The 15,820-nt window shown below is 41.8% G+C and overlaps 1 protein-coding gene across 4 annotated transcripts in view; it reads left to right on the top strand.

Moving 5' to 3' along the window:
• Positions 1-15,820, top strand: part of LOC106563138 (netrin receptor UNC5D) — a 343,811-nt gene that overhangs the window by 315,690 nt on the left and 12,301 nt on the right. For 2 of the 4 annotated variants that reach the window (XM_082958137.1, XM_014128393.3), the window contains 3 exons: positions 1,345-1,516; positions 4,392-4,622; positions 8,897-9,046. In XM_082958137.1, the coding sequence (XP_082814263.1) occupies positions 1,345-1,516; positions 4,392-4,622; positions 8,897-9,046 (553 nt within the window). Of the gene's footprint in view, positions 1-1,341; positions 1,517-4,391; positions 4,623-8,896; positions 9,047-15,820 lie in introns of all 4 variants that reach the window. The other 2 variants (XM_014128394.3, XM_014128391.3) reach the window with 1 other exon arrangement.

Genomic DNA, 15,820 nt, shown 5'->3' with positions numbered 1-15,820 from the left:
CTGATCCACCTCTCAAACTAATTCCATTGAACAAATCATTTATATTTGTTCCCGAGATACTCAAGCCAGAACCATGAAACATTTCTAGTTTTTCATCTTTGCTCCGAGTCGTGCTTTCTTTGAAAAGCAAATGTTTTTTTATTCTCCTCTCTTCAGGCTAATTATCAGAGTCCGATCTGCAGGTAACCTTGATGTTCCTCTAACAACTGGGCCTAATTACCATAGCGCACAAAGACACACACACACACACACACACACACACACACACACACACACACACACACACACACACACACACACACACACACACACACACACACACACACACACACACACACACACACACACACACAACAAACATATACACACACAAACATGCGTGCGCACATGAACACATATATGCAGGACAGCTGCAGGCTTTCAAAACTGTTGGCTTATTTATTCTGTATTTTTAGATGAGAGATCATAACCCCTGTCAATGTTATGCTGCTGATTGCTTTCATTTGAACAATGGAGACAAATTGAACACAATAGGCACTGATAATTATCTGAAAAATAAATAATGATAAAGCAGAGTGAAAATCCTGTGGCGAGCGAGGTTGATCTCACTTTGTTCACCCCATATCGTGTTCAACTGATGTTTCAGAAAGCAATATAACACAGTCGTATGCTTGCATATGTTTTTATTCTCCGTTGATGGTTTGCCTACCCAACACAGTAGAATGCTAGCCAACTTGTTTCCTCCTAAAAACAGGTTGTGTACCCAAACAGACCTATTCCAGCCAGTCAGTATTTAGATGTTTGTGATGTTTCACTCAACACCAACAAACAGTGGTCCTGATCCCTTCATTAGAGTGTCCAGTTAATCAGTTTAGCTGAAATCACTCCTCTGACTCTGCCTCTGGTCGCTAATCGGACCTGTCACTCAGGCTTAGGCGGGGGACACCAGCTTGGCCCTGTGACAGCAGGGATAGCAGGGCCACTCTACCCACAGTGAGATTGACCCCCAGGCCTGCAGCAGCAGGACTGACGGATGGTTGAGGCTCAAATAGCATGAAGTCAAGCAGTCATCAGTTTTCATTGAGCGCTGGGCTGTAAAAATATGTGTAGTAGTGCAGGCCCTTCTGGACTGATGGCAGCCCCATCAACGTTTCTGTGTTCGCAAGAATGGGACCATATGCCAATGTGTCTTTTTCCCCTCTTGCTCTTGCTCATGTAAAGCCATTACCCACTGTTTAAGAAACATGCCCTATTCTGGTTTTCATGTTCCTCTCATGTACACTGTCTGTGGAGAGTTTGGAGTCTAAACCCGTCCTGGTGTTTTTGTATGTGTGTTTTCAGCAGTACCCTATCAGAAGAGAGACAGGAGGTCCTGCTGAGCCCAGAGGTCACGTACGGTCCGCTGGGCCTTGACCTCTCCTGTCCCGTCGCCATGACGATAGCCCACTGCGCTGAGGTTGCCGCCGATAACTGGAGCATCCGCCTCAAGAGGCAGACACAGGATAACAAGTGGGAGGTGAGATTATCCTGACAACATTTCAGAACATTTAGAGGAACAGTGTGACATTTTCTCTGTATAAAAGACTCTGTATAATTCGCAATTGATATTGTAACTTTCCTTTTATAATATCCATGAGTTTATTTAACCGGAGTTCAAGTAAAGAACATTAAAATGCGTTCCAGACGATGCAAACGCCTGCCACTGTGATCAAATCAAATCAAAACTGGCCCAGATATTTTTTTATTTTACCTATATTTAACTAGGCAAGTCAGTTAAGAACAAATTCTTATTTTCAATGATGGCCTAGGAACAGTGGGTTAACTGCCTTGTTCAGGGGCAGAACAACAGATTTTTACCTTGTCAGCTCGGGGATTCGATTATGTGCCATCTATTTAAAATGTTACGGTTATTTTCTACAACTTTGCTTCCTTCGTGGGCTATTAATGTGCAGGGAAATGTCAGCCAATATGCTCACATCCAATGAAACATTTCCATATACTAGATTGAGAAAACAGTTGATTTCTTTGCTCCTTACAAAAAAGCCGGAATGTTCAGTGTTCACCTTGTCTTTTTCCCTAAAACTGAGAATAAGATTCAGTCACATAATCTAAATTCCACATATTCTGTTCTTCATACTGACTTCTCAACCTCTATTCCACTGAGTTTCATTGAGCTGCCAGTTGGGAGGAACTATTTCACTCACTCATGTTAGCATGGACTTCTTTGAAAAGTAGTGAAAGCTCAAGTCCAACCAACCTCTCAAAAAAAACTCTGCCTCTTATAACATCCCACTCTGTCTTTCTCGGAGGGACTCCCTCGTTCTCTCAAGCTCTGAGCTCCGACATCAATCAACACCCTCCATTTTTTTCCATCCATCCACCCGTCTATCCAGCCCAGCAGACGTATCAGCGAGGTTCTTTTAAAGGCCCAATGCAGTAAAAAAACGTGATTGTCCTGTATTTTATATTTCCACACTATGAGGTTGGAATAATATTGTGTAATTTTGAAAAATAAACTAATGCCCTTTTACTGTAAGATCTGTTTGATAAGACTGGCTGAGAGGGGACCGGCGTGTGGGTGTGCGTGGAACCCCATCATTACAGAAGCATCCCTTTCCACCACAATCCCTTCATCAGATTCCTTTCCTCCATCAACCATCCCTTCTTCTTCCTCTGTGGTCACATCAAAGAGCAGGGACAGCAGCAGGGGACCAGAACAATATTCTCCACCCACACAACAAATTAATTATACTGTGAAATTGTGAAAATTATGATAATGCCCTTTTAGTGTAAGCGCTGTTTTAAAAAAACACCTACAATTTCTGCCTGTTTTGGTGAGATGGAGTTGTGGCCTGCCTGGTGTCATCACCAGGTGGTAAATTGGTCAATAGACCAATAAGAAAGAGAGTTCCAAATCTCTCTGCCAATAACAGTTTGTTTTCAGTTTTTCCCTCCTCACTCAGATCACTCCCAGACAGTACTAGCAAAATTCTTGCTTGAGAAATTGCTCTTTGCTAACAAGGTATTTTTGTTTATTTTGTATAATTTTGATTGACAACAAACACAGTAAGGTACTTGATTGTTGCCCAGAAATGATTTAATATTGAGATAATATAGCTACATTGGAACTTTAATGTTTAACTTACTTCATCAAAGGAGTGTTGGAGAGTGACCGGTAGCTCATCTAGGCAGAGTTGACCCTGGAGCTCAGAGCTCCTTGTGCCTTGCGGTTGACCTGTGACGGTCAAAGGCCCAGGCCTATTCACTGCCTATGACATTTACACAGGATATGATTTGCTGGCGAGAGACGCTTGCTGCACAAAAGGCAGCTATCAAAGACCAGTCGACGAATGAGTGTGTGTGTGCGCGCTGTGGGTTATATGCTGACTGGAGAGAGGGAGAGCAGGGGGAAGAGGAAAAGATAAAAGAAGGGATAAAGAAGAAAGAGAGAGAGGGAGATGTTTAAAGACAGATAGAGAGAATGGGAGAGGGAAGGTGAAAAGGGAGAGAGAAATTGGTAATTGAATTGAACTAAATTGAGAAAGCGAGAAAGACCGAGATGAGAGAAAGAGAGAGAGGCCACCCTCATCTTGCCCGTGTGAAGGAGCCGTGGCGCAACCTGTCTCCTTTACTGTGAAATAATGAGCCCTTTATCTCAGGCAGAATGCCAGGCAAACCTCTTCAAATGTGAACCATCGCTGGAATTAGTGACATTACCAGAGATGGAAGGCATCTCTCTCCCGCTCCCGCTCCCGCTCCCTCTCTCTCTCTCTCTCTCTCTCTCTCTCTCTCTCTCTCTCTCTCTCTCTGTCTCTCTCTGTCTCTCTCGCTTTCTCTCTCCCCTTGTCTCCCATCCCTCTTGTCTCTCTCTTTCTCTCTCTGCCCCCTCCTCCTCACCTTCTTTCTCCCTCCTCTCTTTCTTTCTCACATTTTCCTTTAATGCTGCTAAGCTTTTGAGGCGTTTGACTCCATCATTTTTTCTCCTGCCTGCCTGGCTGGCTGTCTGGTGAGGATGAGCTATATAAAAAGTAGATTCCTTATGTCTGCTGCAGAGCTAATGGGCCAGGTGTTGCATCTAGGCCAGCGGATTACATTACTATATTATGCAGCCTGGCTTTATAGGGTTTAACCATGTCTTATAAGCTTAGTACAGAGGGCCACAGGGTCACTGGGATGGTGCAGTAGGTGATTTAGGAGGGGAATTGAGCACAGAATGAATGAGTAATGACCTATGCATACGGTTGTGTGGTAATCACGTTACTGTTCACGATGCCCAATGTGCTGATTGCTTCTTTATCCATCCCCAGGCTTTTTTCCACGTTAAAAACCATCAGATTGAGGCCCCAACCCGCACCTAACTCCTTATTTTCTTCTCTCTTCCTCTCCCACAGGAAGTGATGTCAGTGGAGGAGGAGAGCACTTCCTGCTACTGTCTGCTGGAGGCTCAGTGCTGCCACCTGCTGTTGGAGCATCCAGGGCGCTACGCCCTGGTGGGGGAGCCTCTGAGCCAGGAGGCTGTGAAGAGGCTGAGGTTGGCCGTTTTCGGTAGTGCAGACAACACCAATCCACTGGGATACAGCCTCAGAGTGTACTGTGTCGACGACACACCCTACGCATTCCAGGTATGGAGAAGGTGAATGGATGGATGGATAGCTTGATGGGTGAATGGATGGGTGGCCAACAAGATCGCCTAGTTTCCCTTCGAAATTCGACGTATTATGGATGAATGTCAATTTTTTATGCATTAATTCTGTGTGGTTGCAGGGTAAATTCTGTGTGGTTACACGGTTAAAACAAAACAACTCAAATGGTTAAGTTTAGGATAGAGGCGTAAAGGTTAGGGCTATGGTTTGGGGAAGGCTTAAAACAAAATAATTTAAAACGACACGCTATAACCATCAGGTATCATCAGTATTCACACGGCTTGCTAGAGCATTGTGAACTGGCATAGCACAGTGGTCTGAGCAGTGCTCTCCAGCTCCTAGCATCCCAGTGCTGGGCAATCGTTTTTTTCTCCTTTTTTTGGTGCGCACCGAGGAAGGCATACTGTATATCGACGTTCTCAGGACCATTTCAAACATCCCAAATAAAAGTCTGTTTCTAGTGATCAGTCTGGGGTGGCTACTTCGTGTGTGTGCATACATATCCATCGTCACGCCTCCACTTTGCGACTTTCTTTCTTCCGTCAGATTTTCACGCTCCACCGGAGATAAGAGAATAACGCAAAACACACCAAATAATGCATGCAGAGCAGATTTAGGCCAACCCGCTAATTATAAAATCCGGAAAAGAGACGTTAAATTGTACAACCACCTAAAAAGAAGCGATTCCCAAACCTTCCTTAACAAAGCCGTCACCTACAGAGAGATGAACCTGGAGAAGAGTCCCTTAAGCAAGCTGGTCCTGGGGCTCTGTTCACAAACACAAACAGACCCCACAAAGCCCCAGGACAGCAACACAATTAGACCCAACCAAATCATGAGAAAACAAAAAGATAATTACTTGACACATTGGAAAGAATTAACAAAAAAACTGAGCAAACTAGAATGCTATTTGGCCCTAAACACAGAGTACACAGTGGCAGAATACCTGACCACTGTGACTGACCCAAACTTAAGGAAAGCTTTGACTATGTACAGACTTACTGAGCATAGCCTTGCCTATGAGAAAGGCCACCGTAGGCAGACCTGGCTGTCAAGAGAAGACAGGCTATGTGCACACTGTCCACAAAATGAGGTGGAAACTGAGCTGCACTTCCTAACCTCCTGCTAAATGTATGACCATATTAGAGACACATATTTCCCTCAGATTACACAGATCCACAAAGAACATTGAAAACAAACCCAATTTTGATAAACTCCCGTATCTACTGGGTGAAATACCACAGTGTGCCATCACAGCAGCAAGATTTGTGATCTGTTGCCTCAAGATAAGGGCAACCAGTGAAGAACAAACACTATTGTAAATACAATCCATATTTATGTTTTTATTTTCCCTTTTGTACTATTTGCACATCGTTACAACACTGTATATATACATAATATGACATTTGACATTTCTTTATTATTTTGGAACTTCTGTGAGTGTAATGTTTACTTCTGTAATGGTCGTCGGGAACACAGGACCAAAATGCAGCGGGAATATGAATGCTCATCTTTTTAATTAGAAGAAAAGTGAACACTTACAAAAATAAACCAAACAACGACTACACAGTTCCATAAGGCACAGAAGCTATACGGAAAACATTCACCCACAAACCCCAAAGGAAAAACAGGCTGCCTATGTATGACTCTCAATCAGTAACAACGCTCTACAGCTGTTCCTGATTGAGAGCCATACACGGCCGAAACAAATTAAACCACCAACATAGAAAATTAACATAGAACGCCCACCCATGTCACACCCTGGCCTAACCAAAAACAGAGGAAAAAACCCTCTCTATGACCAGGGCGTTACAACTGTTCATTTTTATTGCCCTTAAATTGAATTGAGAGAGAGAGAGAGAGACTGCTCGACAACTAGGCGACGAGGAGGGACTTTTAATTACAAAGACAAGAGACAACGTTGCAATGTTTCGTCCCCTGTCTTCTTTCTGGGGCTTAATTGAATATTTGCAGTGTGTTAATTAAACGTTTTTAGCATTCCATTCGGTGTGATGAACCTGGCAAGGGAGCACACACATTACAGACGGAGGGTGGATAAAGAGAAAGAGAGATAGTTAGGGGGAGAGTGTGTGTGTGCATTCTCTCTTTAGTTCTGTAAAGAGATGATGTATGGATCGTATTCGATGAAGAGTAGCTATGGCCTTGTCACACAAACTAATTTCAATCATTCTCTCATTCTCTCTCATATCGACACCCATTATCCTCTTTCTGCCTCATTCACACAAAAAGACAAACACACACACACCTACACACACACACACACACACACACACACACACACACACACACACACACACACACACACACACACACCACACACACACACACACACACACACCTCTGACAGCAACCAGTTGCTTTAAATCTGTGTGTTATTCTCCAGAGAGGTTGTGATTTGACAGATCTTGGCTCATTGGAGCAGATTCAGTTCTGGACGCATCAGTCAGAAGGGAGCCTTGCATGGTGAATGGAGAGAAATTGCATTTGGGGAACCCACCAGCCAATTTTCTCTGTCTCTGTCACTCTGCCCTTTTTATTTGTACTGTTTTGGTGGGGTTTTTTGGGCTTCATACGACGAATGATTTCCCTTGCGATGCCCAGCAGGGTTGCGATTTTTCCATTTCCTAAACTCGGTCCCCAAGGGGTGCACGTTTTGGTTTTTGCCTTAGCACTACACAGCTGATTCAAATAATCAAAGCTTAATCGTGAGTTGATTGTTTGAAACAGCTGTGTAGTGCTGGGGCAAAGACCTAAATGTGCACCGCTTGGGGTCCTCAGGACCGAGTTTGGGAAACCCAGGCCTACGCCTTTCACTTTGTGATGGAGACGGCAGACACACCCAGACACCCAGACTAGACCCAGACAGACCCAGACAGACAGACAGACAGACAGACAGACAGACAGACAGACAGACAGACAGACAGACAGACAGACAGTACATGCGTACGCACAGACACACACAAAGACACACACACACTCACTAATGCTCCCGGCCTCCCTAGAGAATCACACAACAATACCCACGGATGAGAACCCAAAAAGCGTGAAATCACCAAAGTCCTTTCATCAATAGGAAATGCTATTCTGGAAGATTAGGCTTGATTTCTGTCTCTTTGTGTGGCTTCTCATGTGATGTCAATTAATTCAACTGAAACAGCATTTTAGGGGAATTGTGCTGCCTGATCTTATTTATTGGACGTTATGATGCCAGGATTTGTTTATTTGTTTCACTGTGTGTTTGGGAGGTTTCATTCTTCGCGTGACATGATTATGGAATTCTTTCTAAATTATGAAAAATGCCTTTAAAGCAATTCTTCCACTTGCTTTCTCTTGCAAAGGGGGCTAACTGAATACCTAATCTGCCCATGAGCTGCTTAATGTAACTGGTTAGAGCTGTTTAGATATTCAGGGGGAGTTAGTTGTTCAGAACTAGGGTTGCAAAGGGAGGGTATATTACTGGAAACTTTTTACATTTACCAGAATTTCGTATCTTTCAAGGATGTTATGTAATCTGTCACAATACATCTAGTGGCCCTTTTGGGTACTTCACATTATCTCAGGTGTCTCTGGCCCTCCGTGTGGCCTTGTCACATGTTAAATATATGAAATAATTAAATAAGATGATTTTAAAATAAAACATAGAATGACAAAGCTGTAAAACATTTTCCTAAATATAAACCATCAACTTAGGGAATACCATTGGTGTTTTAATATGAGGCTTTCAGCATGAAATATCCTTTAGATTTATTTACACACTTTTATTTTATTTTACTATGTCAATATGTATTTGTTGTTAATGTTTTGGCGGCAAACTGTTGGCAGTTGTGAAAAAAGTCAATATTTGGATGAGTTGCAGAGGTAATTGTTGATTAGATGCTTTTTTCATTCATTAGGCTATTTTCTCTAGAACCATATCGTCTTTCTACTAAAAACTCACGGAAAATACGGAGTCCGTATTGTCCGTGAGTTTTTAGTAGAAAGACGATATGGTTCTATGAGAAAATAGCCTACGGACACAGATATATATAAAATTACAGAAGATTCCAGTAACTTTGGTAAATTACCAGTAGCTTTGCAACCCTATTCAGAGCACTGCTTCTCACTGCAGTCCATGGGGGTTGCAGATGAAGGAGAGGGGTTGTGACTGAGTAATATTGGTTTTCTATGTAAACACACCCGGATTTAATGTAATTCTCACCCTTTTATCTCACCTTCCCTCATCTCCCTATCAGGAAGTGGCGTCGGCCGAGCGGGTGAGGGGCGGTTGTCTCCTGGAGGAGCCCAAGACCCTGCTGTTCAGGGGGAACTCCCTCAGCCTGCAGCTCTCCATCCAGGACGTCCCCCAGTTCCTCTGGAGCATCAAGCCTTTCACCACCTGCCAGGTAGGGGATGGAGGAATGTGTTGGGAGCGGGTGTCGGGGGGTGTGTGGGAGGGGTTAGAGAGGGAGTGTGGGTGTGCATGGAACCCCATCATTACAGAAACCTCCCTTCCACCACAATCCCTTCATCAGAGTCCTTTCCTCCATTAACCATCCCTTCTTCTTCCTCTGTGGTCACATCAAAGAGCAGGGACAGCAGCAGGGGACCAGAACTATATTCTCCACACACACACACACACACACGCACACACGCACACACACACACACACACACACACACACACACACACACACACACACACACACACACACACACACACACACACACACAACATATTAATTGACTTGCTGTTTGTTTGTCATTGAAACTACACAGTATGTATAAACTGAATTGACTTTGAAGAATGGAATGTTAACATGCAAGTCATTTAAGACTGGCCACCTCCAATTCAGTTTGCTCATGGATACACAAACACATCCCCAAGAGGCTGCTGCCCTTCAACGATTAGCTGAAGTCGTGGCTAAAGTGATCATTGACCTGGTCTGGTCTTAAAAGCCCAGTGCAGTCATTACCGTGATTTTCCTGTGTTTTGCATATATTTCCACACTATGAGGTTGGAATAATACTGTGAAATTATGAAAATGATGATAATGCCCTTTTAGTGTAAGAGCTGTTTGAAAAGACAGCCTGAAATTTCAACCTGTAAATTAGTTAATAGACCAATAAGAAATAGAGTTCCAGACCTCACCACTCAGACCACTCCTAGACAGTCCTAGCAAAATTCTTTCTTAAGAAATCACTCTTTGCTAAGAAGCTATTTTTGGACCTTTTAACTAGCAGTTAAAAGGTGAAATATAGGAAAGAGGGCAATACAATTAGCTTGCATTCAGGCATTGTGTTTAGCAGATCTTGTCATCCTGGACCTGTATTCATAATGTGCCTCAGATTAGAAGTGCTGATGTAGGATCAGGTCCCCCCATTCATGTAATCTTATTAATTAGGATCTAAAAGGCCAAATGAATTCTATATCACTACTCCTACTCTGAGACTATTTGTGAATATGGGCCCAGAGCTAGATTAGGTCTATAGTTTAGGGCTGTCCCCGACTACAAAAAATCTTGGTCAACCGAGAGTCGTCTCTTCTTTCGACCAATCGATTGGTAGACATTTTTAAACATGTATTTTTCAATATATAGACAGAGCCTACAGTATGTTTTAAACAAATCAACTATATGTAGGCTACTGAGCTTGTCTGATCCTTTAAGCACTGCAATTAAAAATGAAGACACAAAATACTAAAGAGGGAGCCTGAGATCGATATAGCCTAACCAGAAGAAAAAATCCTGTTCCCGACACGCCTCCTCCTGTTGCCCGCTGCTGCTGGTCTTCGCAGATTCTGCCATTATCCTCTTAAAGATAACGGTAATAGGCTACACCAACGGTTGGCAATCTTTTCCATTTGAAGTGCCAAGTTATCATACCATTTCTACTGATCTGCATGCCAGTTATGATTTCCATATGCACATTTTCATGGAACAATTTCATTTATAACGAAGTCTTCATATCTCAAAACCAATATCATGTGGTTAATCCAAATTCTATCTAAATGAAATGGTACAAATCTAAAAGGAACTTCTATTGCCAATATGTAAAAATAGCCTACATAAACCAAAAAATAAAAACATTGCAGCCTGCAGGTAGAAAATATCCCAATTTTAAAAATAAATATCCTATAAATCACATTGACTACGCATGGCCTGTCTGCAAGGAACTTGAAACAGACATTGTATCAACTATTAACTTGATCCAGCCCGATCGTGCTAGCAAACTTGCAACATTGCATGAAATATTCTGGGCCCTCAGAGTTTCCTTCACCAGTGAGCTCTGGACAAACAGACAGCTGTAGACTATTTTCGCACAGGATAGAAGTAATCAGGTAGGCCTATTTTATGACATTTGTAATGGATCAGAGGAATACTTTTTTTTCCTTGTTCATGCTGAGTGGTTATGGAAAGGGATCGAGCTGGAAAGATTTTTCAAATAGGCTACGTTGAGGAACTATTGTCATTCTCAGTGGATGTAAAAACAGATTTATTTTGAGGCAAAGAACATTTTTTATTTGAGAAGCTACACAGTGATAATGAGTTAAGACAATCAGAAATAGTATCAGATCCCCAAATGGGCACATTTATAGGCCTACATTAATTAAATGGTAAATGTACTACTGGTGTGCCATCCCCACGGCCTCTGCAATGGATTAGTCCACTCAGTCAGGTATGAATCAGACAGGTGTCTCGTGTACCATCCTTTCTTTATATATATTATTTCCAACCACTGCTCAACAACAAAAAATATTGGTCGACCAACAGCCTATCGACCAAACAATCGACCAGTTGTCTAAATGGGGTCAGCCGTACTAAAGGGTATTTAATATGTGACTGACCGCCTTGATTCAGTCTTATGTAGTGTTTTTTACATTTGATAAAAGCAGGGACACAGAGCTACAAAATGGTATATCATACATTACATTTGAGGAACAATGGGAAAGTAATTTTGCTTTGAAAGTTAATAAACTTGTAACCTCACTTTTGAGAAAATGGCCTTTGAATGTTTTGGTACCTACTGGACAGCTCTTCTTTGTCTACACCCATTCAGTATTGTTCACAGCCTCTTAAACTTTAGCCCCACCCATCTCTTTAAGGGTTGATCTGAGCATTCTTTCCAAACAACAGCAGTCAAGCACCCAAGCTAACTGGCTAACGTTGGCTAGCTTGCTAGCTACTTCCAGACACAAATGAGAGAACAGCTCACTGACCATTTTACTTGCTCTAGCAGAGCTAGTCAGGCTGTTTCTATGTTATCCAGAGTGTTGGTGACTGCAACTGTGCTGCTGGCAAGAATTTGCACTTTTTTGACAATGTTTACTGACACCGGCCATATTCAACGGGTGTTGAGAGTTCGTAAATTCGTCAGTTATTCTGTGCTCTGGCGCACTCAGACGAGAGTGCTCTGAAATCGGAGTAGATAGCCAGAGCGAATTTACCAGCTACGTCTATTTCTATTGAAATGATTACTTCCATAGTTGAGTCTTTTGTTGAGACATGTAGCTAGCTAGCTAGGTAAACAATGAGCAATAATCGCAATTCATGATGTTATTCCACTGCATGAATCACCAGGTAGCTAACCAACCAGGTTCAATGTTAGCTAGCTAGCTAGCATTAGGCTATAATTGGCAGAGAAAATGACTCTGAGATACGAATAATAAGATCATACACGTAACATTTGCTAACGAGCCAGCCAGCTAACGTTAGCTATCTAGATAACAGTACACTTTTTACATTTATTTAACCTTTATTTAACTAGGCAAGTTTAACCTCTCTAGGCTAGGCGGGACGAATTCGTCCCACCTACGTAACAGCCTATCCTGTGGCGCGATTTTCAAAACCTTAAAAATCCTATTACTTCAATTTCTCAAACATATGACTATTTTACAGCCATTTAAAGACAAGACTCTCGTTAATCTAACCACACTGTCCGATTTCAAAAAGGCTTTACAACGAAAGCAAAACATTAGATTATGTCAGCAGAGTACCAAGCCAGAAATAATCAGACACCCATTTTTCAAGCCAGCATATAATGTCACCAAAACCCAGAAGACAGCTAAATGCAGCACTCACCTTTGATGATCTTCATCAGATGACAACCCTAGGACATTATGTTATACAATACATGCATGTTTTGTTCAATCAAGTTCATATTTATATCAAAAACCAGCTTTTTACATTAGCATGTGACGTTCAGAACTAGCATACCCCCGCAAACTTCCGGGGAATTCGCTAACATTTTACTAAATTACTCACGATAAACGTTCACAAAAAGCATAACAATTATTTTAAGAATTATAGATACAGACCTCCTCTATGCACTCGATATGTCCGATTTTAAAATAGCTTTTTGGTGAAAGCACATTTTGCAATATTCTAAGTACATAGCCCAGGCATCACGGGCTCACTATTTAGACACCCGGCAAGTTTAGCACTCACCATAATCATATTTACTATTATAAAAGTTTCATTACCTTTTGTTGTCTTCGTCAGAATACACACCCAGGACTGCTACTTCAATAACAAATGTTGGTTTGGTCCAAAATAATCCATCGTTATATCCGAATAGCGGCGTTTTGTTCGTGCGTTCCAGACACTATCCGAAATAGTAAAGAAGTGTCACGCGCATGGCGCAATTCGTGACAATAAAATTCTAAGTATTCCATTACCGTACTTCGAAGCATGTCAACCGCTGTTTAAAATCAATTTTTACGACATTTTTCTCGTAGAAAAGCGATAATATTCCGACAGGGAATCTCCTTTTCGGCAAACAGAGGAAAAAATCCCAAAGGCGGGGGCGGTCGGGGTCACGCGCATAAGCCAGTGTCTCTTGATCGGCCACTTGAGAAAGGCGATAATGTGTTTCAGCCTGGGGCTGGAATGACGACATTCTGTTTTTTCCCGGGCTCTGAGAGCCTATGGAAGACGTGGGAAGTGTCACGTTAGAGCAGAGATCCTTAGTAAATGATAGAGATGGAAAAGAAGTTCAACAAATGGTCAGACAGGCCACTTCCTGTAAAGGAATCTCTCAGGTTTTGACCTGCCATTTGAGTTCTGTTATACTCACAGACACCATTCAAACAGTTTTAGAAAATGTAGGGTGTTTTCTATCCATATGTAATAAGTATATGCATATTCTAGTTACTGGGTAGGAGTGGTAACCAGATTAAATCGGGTATGTTTTTTATCCAGCCGTGTCAATGCTGCCCCCTAGCCCTAACAGGTTAACTTGAAATGAAAACGACTTTCTGTCAAATTTTGAAATGTGTAATATCTGAAAATGTAGCTAGCTAGACTATCTTACCCGTGCTCTGAAATCGGAGCAGATAGCCTTAGCGAAATTACCAGCTACGTCTATCAACAGTTGTCGCAGTGACATTCTTTTGAAATGGATACTTGCATAGTGGAGTCTTTTGTTAAGACATGTAGCTAGCTAGCTAGCTAGCTAAACAGTTAACCATAATCCCAACTCATGACATTACTACCCTGCATGAATCTGCAGGTACAGTGGTTTTTCCTTTTAAAGTTGTATCATACTGCAGCACACCTTGAGGGCTGCCGCAGAATTCTATGGCACGTTATTTAATTGTCAGCTATTGTTACCATTAATGCTAGTTAGTGCTAGTTTGACCACCAGAGGGTATCTTTGAGAAGCATTTGATAGCCTTCAATATTGGCTGTACTAGAGAATTGAATATTTTTTTTTTTTCAAATTATATCGTTTTATAGATACACCTCTCCTGAATCGAACCACGTTGTCCGATTTCAACAAGGCTTTACAGCAAAAGCAAAACATTAGATTATGTTAGAGGAGTATATCGTAAAAGTAGCCACATAGCCATTTTCCGACCAACCACATGCATCACAAATAACCAAAAAACAGCTAAATGCAGCAACAACCTTTGACAATCTTCATCAGATGACACACCTAGGACATCATGTTACACAATACATGCATTCTTTTGTTCGATAAAGTTCATATTTATATATAAAACAGCATTTTACATCGGTGCGTAACGTTGACTAACTATTTTCCTTCAAATGCATCCGATGAAACAGCGCTACAATTTACTAAATTACTATTCGAAAACATTTTTAAAATGTAATATTGTCATTCTAAGATTTATAGATGAATATCTCTTGAAAGCACCTGTAATGCCAGATTTAAAAATAACTTTACTGGGTAATCACACTTTGCGATAAAAGGGGATGCGATATTCAGAACAATAGGCTAGCAATACAGGTCAGCGCCATCTTGGAACAATCGCATATCAAATCTAGTCTTGTATACTATTGTCAATAATCCCTTACCTTTGATTATCTTCATCCTTAGGCACTTCCAGGTATCCCAGGTCCACAACAAATGTATTTTCGTTCAAAAAAGTTAATCCTTTATGTTCCATTAGCTTGTTGTTGTTAGCGCGTTCTGAAGGCTGCACCAAAAGCTCCGTGGCCGCGGGACTATTCTTTCAACAAAATGCATTTTTTTCTTATTTAGGTTCGTTCAAACATGTCAAACGTTGTATAACATAAATCTTTAGGGCCTTTTTCAACCACAGCTCCAATAAGATTCAAGGGGGACGATTGCATTGTCTTTATAAACGTTTCGAAACGGGAGGGTAGCCACGGGCGCCGGCGTCATAATGGTGATGGCCCTCTCCGTGTGACCACGTTCCACAGCGTGTCATTCTGTCAGTTTTCACAGTAGGAGACTCGAATCACTTTGTAAAGACTGGGGACATCTAGTGGAAGCAATAGGAAGTGCTCAGTGAACCATAGCTCACGGTGTGATTAATAGGCAACGTGATGAAGTTGAGTCCGCAATTCAGAATTCCACTTCCTGTTTCGATCTGTCTCGGGGTTTTGACTGCCATATGAGTTATGTTATACTCACAGACACCATTCAAACAGTTTTAGAAACTTTAGGGTGTTTTCTATCCACAAGTATTAATTATATGCATATCCTAGCTTCTGAGTTTGAGTAGTAGGCCGTTTAAAATGGGCACGAATCTTTTTCAAAATGCGCTGTGGCGCCCCCTATCCTAGGCGACCGTCAAGAGGTTAAGAACATAGTATATGGGATTGATCATATCAAATGTAGCTTAATTAATTTGATTAATATTTTGGTGTTTCTATTCCAAGAAAAACAAAAATGAAACCCTCGGGGTTTCCA

Source organism: Salmo salar, chromosome 11 (assembly GCF_965601325.2).
Source record: "Salmo salar chromosome 11, fSalSal1, whole genome shotgun sequence".
Lineage (NCBI taxonomy): Eukaryota > Metazoa > Chordata > Actinopteri > Salmoniformes > Salmonidae > Salmo > Salmo salar.
The sequence above is the reverse complement of the archived record's forward strand: the minus strand, read 5'-3'. Positions and strand labels throughout refer to the sequence as shown.